Genomic DNA, 7,793 nt, shown 5'->3' with positions numbered 1-7,793 from the left:
ACTTTATGAACTATAATAAAACATTTGTAAAATATTTTGGACTATCAGTGCAATTTATTCTATATATATATACACACACAAATATTTCATATATATGTGCAACATCATGTCATATCATATAATAATTAATTTGGTTAGAAATAGTAATATAGTATGCAAGGTCATCTTCTACTATCTCCTACACGTGCACTTGCACTTCCCTATTCTAGTAATTAAGTAAAATCATGAATTAATATTCCCTTTCGCATTGTTTGATTTTCCTTTTCTCTTTTTGAAAAAAGAAGAAACCCGCGTACGAACACTTGCAGTTGCATGCAGATCAATTACTAATTCCCGTCCAACTAAACTCTCCTAATAACTACCTATACATATATATTAGTCGTAAAGTCGTTGCACGAGATTGGTAATATTCGATTTTTATGCTTTTTTAATTTTATTATATACTATATGCGTGTAACTTGTAATTTACCATTAGGAAAAAATTATATATTTGATATATATTCGTGATATGGTAGAGAACGTTTTCTATTTTAATAGATAGAATAATGAATTATATCAATAAGATATAGGATAAATTGCACTGGTGGTCCAAAAAGTTTTATAAATATTTCAATATGGTACAAATTTTTTTTTTACTACTTGATGGTACAAAATGTTTCAAAATTATTTCAGTATAGTACAAACCGTTATCTTGCCATTGACGCTATCAAGTCGACGCTGATTGTGCAAAATCGATTTTTGTGAGACGTTACATGATGGTGCAAAATGTTTTGAAGTTGTAACTTAATAGTACAAAATGTTTTATGTAAGTTACATGATGGTGCAAAATTTACAGTATTGTAAAGGATGGTTTGATGGTATTAATAGTGATATGACAGTTTGTATTATACTGAAATAACTTTAAAATATTTTGTACCATCAAGTAGCAAAATAAACTTTTTGTACCATATTGAAACATTTATAAAACTTTTTAGACCACCAGTGCAATTTACCCTATGATATATAATATGATTTATTTCTTTGGAAAGTAAATATGATAGGAGATCTTTAGATATACAAATATGATATATTTTTATAAATAAGATCCTATCCAATTTTAATATACATAATGGTTCATATGACTCACGGGTTAATGAAACCATACAAAATATATAACACATCATATTTATAACATGTTATACATAATATCTGTACCTATAACATTTTGTATAGAATCATATAAATCTATAAGTTTTAAAAGATTAAAAAATCATTAATTCGTTTTGTAAAAAATGCTGAAAATCAAGAAAATAATAACCAATCTCACAAATTATACAGTTTTAAAATATTAAAAAAATTAAAAAATATTTTTTAAAGAAATTACAAAATAAAGAAAATAATAACCAGTCACGCAAATCTATAACTATATATATATATATATATATTAAAACTTCAAAAAAAATCATTATTTCGTTTCGTAAAAAATACTGAAAATTAAGAAAATAAAAATAGGTCTCATAAATTATACTGATTTAAAATATTAAAAATAAAATTTTTTAAAAAATTTATTAAAGAAAGTTGAAATAATTAACAAAATAATAATGGGTCTCACAAATCTATATATATATTCTAAAATTTTAAAATAAATCAAAAATTCATTTTCAAAAGATGCTGAAAAAATCGAAAAAATAATAACCGATCTAGCAAATTATATTGCTTTAAGAAAATATAAAAAAATTAAAATAAAAAATCTTTTATAGGAAAGTTAAAAAATCAAGAAAATAATTATTGGTCTTGCAAATCTATATCTATATATTTTTAAAATTTTAATAACTTAACAGTTACAAAAAAAAATCAAAAAATTGAAAAAATTCAATTTAGAAATCTAGTGTTTAGAGGATATGTGGCTGAGGTCATCGCAGTTCCGTTTTATATTATATATATATAGATAGATAGATAGATAGATATATAGTATATGGTCATTTAAAATTGAATATTTTGTTTTCGAACGTCCTCCGACTGGACATGTTGCATGGGTATTCGACCCGTATTGGGTCCTCCCTCCGGTCCGGAGACACAACCTGCTATTGCATGCCATTGCTTGCTCATCAGTCAGATTAATTAGAAGCCAAGCCAGCTTTTGGTGCCCTATCCCGCTTGGTTCAGAAAATTAACTAAAGATATATATACTCCATACAACGGAACATTGTTCCATATTGTGATTGGAAACTTGGTATATTGCGTACCCGCTAGACTCATTTAATATCTTTTGGAAGATATTACAGAGAGAGGGAGGGATAGATGGAGGCTCCCAAGTGTATTAAGAGGCAAACAAACATTTTTTTTTTCAATCATCTACGAGGCCAATGAGTCCTATACAAGGATAAAAAATAAAACAATATAAAAGAGTTCATAAGTCCCAACGGGGAGGATGAACTCATGACCTATCAGTTTCTAATCGGTGATTTGTGCCATTAAACTAATACACCTTCTTTAACAAGCAAAGACCTTGAAAAACTATTCGGCATGGAAAAAAAAGATCCAATCTTATTTTTTTAAATTAATAGTCCATCTGGAACAATCGTTTGATCTATATTTGGATTCACTCTAAATCGTAAAAACAAGATTTTTCTGATTGCTATTTTTCAGTTGTTACAAAACTAAGAGGTGGGTATGGCGGCAATGATGCCCCGACACAACACATACTTCAGATGGTATTTCCGGACTTATTGCATGGGATATATATATATATATATATATATATATAGGGAGATAAGGGAGGTGTGGTGGTTATGTATATGTGTGTGTGTGTATATATATATATGTGTGTGTGTGTGTGTCTTGTGAAGGTAATATTTTCATGAACAGTTTACTCGATGGGCTATCATATAATCGCTTAGTGATTTCTTTGGGTTAATTAACAGCTTATAGTGATTTGTTGTTGGGAGACTTTGCAAAAGGTGGTTGAATTCCGTTTTTGTTTAGTTTAGTTTGCCGGGAAAAAAAAAGGAAAAGGAGAGAATGGAAAAAAAAATTGAGACAATTATGGGGATGGGAAGGGGGATAGCAGGGGCAGGGCAGAGGAAGAGATCAGGTCAGGGCTCACAAATCGCAACACAAACTATTGGAATTTGCAAGGGGTTTCAACTCTCCTTCTCCTCTCCTGCTTTGCTTCTGCCTAGGCCAAAGTAAGTGAAAAATAAGAAAATTCTAGATCATCCTATCTCAAATTATGTAGTGAGAAAAAATTAATAATAATTTTTTAATTAAAAATAATTGTGATAATTATTCGAGTGATTAACATCAAATTCTCGGTTGTGGGGATGGACTTGGCCTGAGGAAGAAGCGGAGCCCAGTACAGTAGTGGATTTGAACCAGAGAGGATCCTATCTATCCCTTCTTCCTTTCTCTCTCTTTCTTTCTAATCCTAAATTCCTAATTATAATTATAATCCTAAGTATTGTATTCTTTTCCCCCACCCACTGGGTCTCTCTTTCCCCCCCCCCCCCGGCATGCTGCTCTGCTATTTCTTCTTCTGTATAGCTTTTTTCGGTGTGAATCATGATATTCGAAAACTCAATTGAATCCCGATTAATCTAGTTGAGTCAGATTGGCTCATTAATGGGTAAAACTCTCATAATATGAATTTTTTGCATTCACAATGATTCGAATCCGAGACTTTGTTTAAACGGAATAAGCGTCAAACCACTTAAATTAACCCGTGATGGTTCTTAGCTTTAATTAGCTTACTGCTTCAACTGCTTGCTCCCATAGTTATATAAAAAGAAAGAAGAGTTGATATAGTAAGCGAGCCTTACCATTTGATTTTGTTTTGGCATTTGGCCCCATTGCTTCCCATTTCCAACCTCAACTACCCCCGCGCGCTTCCCCACTCGGCACTCATCATCTCAGCCATCCATCCATCAATCCATCCCTAATTATAGCCATGTCTCTCCTCCCCAACTGATATAATACCATTACCATTTCCAACCCAATACAGCAAAAAAAAGAAAAAGAAAAAAGAGCCCTCATCGGATTTCACGCGGAGAGAGAGAGATCAGGGAATAATATATTTAGTACTAACCAACACTGTTCTGTTCTTTTCTGATATTTATTTTCCCTTGAGAAAAAAGAAATTCCATCTTCTGCCTCAGGTCAGGTCAGTAGCTGCCTGCCGGCCTGCCAGCCATTATTTACCTTCATCCAACCCCCTACCGTTCATTCATCTCCCTGTCCTGCCTCTGCTCCCAAACCTAGCCCCTGCCCCAGTTGAGTGAGTATCTGGTTACATATGTTGTAATTGCATTACATGTAGCAGCAGTACGTAGTATATAGATGGAGCAACAGTTACGCTGGAAGAGGAATAGGCTGAGGTTCACCATAAGCAGCAGCACCAGGAGCCCTCTGCTTTCCCCAACTAATTTGTTGGTCTTCCTAATCCTCCTCATTTTTGCCATCTCTGGAATCAACAGTAGCGGCAGGATACCATGTTCTTCATCATCATCATCATCATCATCAATAACAGGTGGTTTACTGTTCTTTCCTTCTCCACCTTCCTCCCTCCCTTATTCCCTAGCTCTACTCTGTACTCCCTGCATTTGTTTTTCTTTTTCCTTCTTTTTTTTTCTTTTGTTTTGGTATAATATGCAAAGTTTTTGTCCTCTTAATTTCTGGGTTTAATTTAATTTTCTTGAACTTCAACCGAATGCCCAATGTTTTTGTTAATCTTCTTGTTGTGCAACTCGTTGCAGGTGGAGACAATTTGTGTTCGTTGGCGGGTAAAGCTCAGCGGGATCATCAGGTGAGTGCGTGCAATTGGCTGATTCAAGGATTGATCTGTCAATGATAATGCATAGACTGCATGCATGCGTGATGTTAATCGGAGTAGCTAGGCTAGTCGACCGGACGTTCTATCTACTAATTTCCAGAGCGCACTACTAATTATAACATATATATATATATATAGAGAGAGAGGGAGAGAGAGAGAGCCAACTATATAATCTTTCTGGTTGATCCCCGTTTATATGGTTTCTTGTCGGGCTGTTTTAATTTACAAGAGATGCACGAACGAATGAGATCTAAAAAAAATTTGTATCGTCCAGTCAGTCACAACGGCTCCATTACGATCTTCTTTAGCAGAGAAACGATAGAGAGAGAGAGAGAGAGAGAGAGAGAGAGAGAGATGAAGAGAGACAGAGGCGGAGACAAAGCCAGAAAGGCCAAATACGTACATTGGGTTGGAAGCGAGAGGAGAGCAGAGTGGAAAAGAAAGCCCGGCAGCATCAGCATGAGCAGCAGCAGCAGAGGCGGGGCCGGCGGTGACCTCACCCAACCCCAAGCTCCCATCTCATCTGGCCCCCTCTCCTCTTTCAGGGACCATCTCTCTCTCTCTCTCTCTCTCTCTCTCTCTCTCTCTCTCTCTCTCTCTCTTCTGAGGTGAGATGATGGATGCAATGCACGGAATACGTAATGAAATGAAATCCCCACCCAATTCCAATGGAGCAGAAACCCGACATGGCCGTGGGCATGATTAATTTGTCCATCACATACACCAGGACGGGAACTGGGAAAATGGTTTGTACTGTGCTGTGACTGTGGTGGGTGTGGGTGGTCCACTGCTCTGGCTTCATAGACTTAGAGAGAGCTGTGACTGTGAAGTTGGGTACTGAAAAATTGAAAAAAAGGGGTAAAATATCACTAATAAAGAATATATATTATGACTGATCTGAATATGGATCTATCTGATCTAATATAATCTAATCAATCCAGTAATAAGTCAGTCAGTCGAGTGACCGACCCGAGGAGAGGAATTATTGTCCATGTACGCCACCCCTGTTGGGTTGGTTGTCCATAATCATGCATGCATTTCATATATGGTTATGTTTTTGGCGTACGTATTACATGCATGAACGATTACTTATCACCTAGCTAGCTAGATGATTATTATGAACAATTAATTCGATGATCAAGAAGACTCTCAAATCAATCAAATGCTATTAGTATTAGACATTCTCTTCCCTTGGTGTGGGACTCTTGATTACAATTAGCTATATATGTTGCCTGTCTGTCTGTCTTCTCTTCTCTTGTACTGTCGTACGTGTTTCTTAACGGGTGGGCTCTGTCTGTCTCGGTAACTAGCGGCCCGCCCCGCCTGTCCTCCTCCCTGAACCAACAACCCCTCAACTCAAGTCAACGCGTCAATCGGAACTGTGTTCCTCCTCCTCTGTTTGCTTCCAAATTTCAATGCATGCGCGCAAATTAATGCTGTTCATTCATTTACTGTCAGGATCTTAAAATCTCATATATGTACATAATAGTGTTATAACTCGGGAATGCATGCAGGAAGTTGATGATGAGGAGATTAGAGAGGCAAAGATGGAGATGGAGGAACAAGGAGCAGAAGTGGAATTCGAATTAGCAGCTGGAACTGCTACGAATAATAATAATATTGATACTGATGATATAGGAAGGATGGGGATAGGGGGAATAGCTGGAATGAGCATCAGCAGCAGGCGGAATTTGGGGGGCCCAGGGTCGTCCCCGCCCAGGTGCACGTCAAAGTGCGGCAAGTGTACTCCCTGCAAACCTGTCCATGTGCCGGTGCCGCCGGGGACGCCAGTGACGGCTGAGTACTACCCCGAGGCTTGGAGGTGCAAATGCGGCAACAAGCTCTACATGCCTTGATGACTCGAGATGAGATGAGAGAGAGACGACACAACCCATTATCTTCAATTTCCATCTCGTCCGCGACCTCCTCCAACTCCACTTCCATTCCAATCCATGCATGCAAATTAATCATCAATCAAATGAATTATACAATATATATTATATATTCCCTCCCTCCCTCCCTCCTAAATATTTTTTAGGATATGTCGTCATTAATTAATTATTATCATCCTACATATATATATATATATATACATACATACACATATATGATTATTATTATTGTTATAATTAAGCGAAATCTGCGCTAGCTGCGGCGGTGACTTCCATGGCGCTTCGTTTGTCCTGCTTCTGCTGCTGCTGCTGCTGCTGCCGCCAGTAGTACCGTACTGCATCTGCATGCATGCACTTAGTCAGCTCGAAGCTAAGCTAGCTAGTCACTAGAAAAGAGAGTGAGTATATACACATATGTATATATTTATGTATTAGTAACTTAGTAAGCTAGATAGACTTGACTGGACCGGATAGAACATGTTTCTCTTTTCTCCCTCTTCTTCAATTTCTGGCTCTGCTTTGGCCTTTTTATCTGTTTTCTACTTTTGTTACTTCTTGTACTGTAGTGGAGTGAGCATATTGTGTGTCCGTCTATTATTTATCATGTGCAAAATGTGTGTGTGTATATATATATAGGAGAGTAGACCGCATAAAATCATATATCTATATATATGGTCGAAGTTGACACTAATTCGATGACTAGATATTATAAGACAAGACGGGAGTTTCAATTTCTCTGTCACTTTTTACTGTTATCTATGGATGAATTAATTCATAGCGAATTATAAAATTTTACAGCCGGTTAGAATAGAAGGAAGTTTGTGCCGCTTTTTTTAGACATATAGCATTTTCATTTCATCATATTAAGTTCATGAACTTCTCTTGTAATCTTTTTTAAATATATAATATTTTCATTTCATCGTATTAAGTCCATGAACTTCTCTTGTAATCGAAAATAAAAAGGAAAGATAGAAATTTATCTCATATATACATACACTATGGACGACTCCACAAGTATAATATATATATATATATATATATGTTATATTAATTAATATAGACCAATGTCGTATCCTGTCGTATCGTTTCGTATC

The 7,793-nt window shown here is 36.0% G+C and overlaps 1 protein-coding gene across 1 annotated transcript; it reads left to right on the top strand.

Moving 5' to 3' along the window:
* The first annotated feature begins 3,849 nt into the window (after nt 1–3,849).
* Nucleotides 3,850–7,528, top strand: LOC116198909. Its single transcript, XM_031529179.1, has 3 exons — nt 3,850–4,504; nt 4,731–4,780; nt 6,322–7,528. Exons 1-3 carry the CDS (start codon nt 4,315–4,317, stop codon nt 6,661–6,663), a joined length of 582 nt encoding a protein of 193 aa, XP_031385039.1. The 5' UTR covers nt 3,850–4,314; the 3' UTR covers nt 6,664–7,528.
* Nucleotides 7,529–7,793: the final 265 nt, after the last annotated feature.

Source organism: Punica granatum, chromosome 3 (genome assembly GCF_007655135.1).
Source record: "Punica granatum isolate Tunisia-2019 chromosome 3, ASM765513v2, whole genome shotgun sequence".
Taxonomy (NCBI): Eukaryota; Viridiplantae; Streptophyta; class Magnoliopsida; order Myrtales; family Lythraceae; genus Punica; species Punica granatum.
This window is presented reverse-complemented; position numbering and strand designations above follow the sequence as displayed.

What these genes read in the sequence shown, in the direction of transcription:
- LOC116198909 (XM_031529179.1), top strand. Translation starts at nt 4,315, where the DNA reads ATGGAGCAACAGTTACGCTGGAAGAGGAATAGGCTGAGGTTCACCATA. An exon ending in ATCATCATCATCAATAACAG is followed by an intron (nt 4,505 to 4,730) that starts GTGGTTTACTGT and finishes AACTCGTTGCAG; the next exon opens with GTGGAGACAATTTGTGTTCG. An exon ending in AAGCTCAGCGGGATCATCAG is followed by an intron (nt 4,781 to 6,321) that starts GTGAGTGCGTGC and finishes GAATGCATGCAG; the next exon opens with GAAGTTGATGATGAGGAGAT.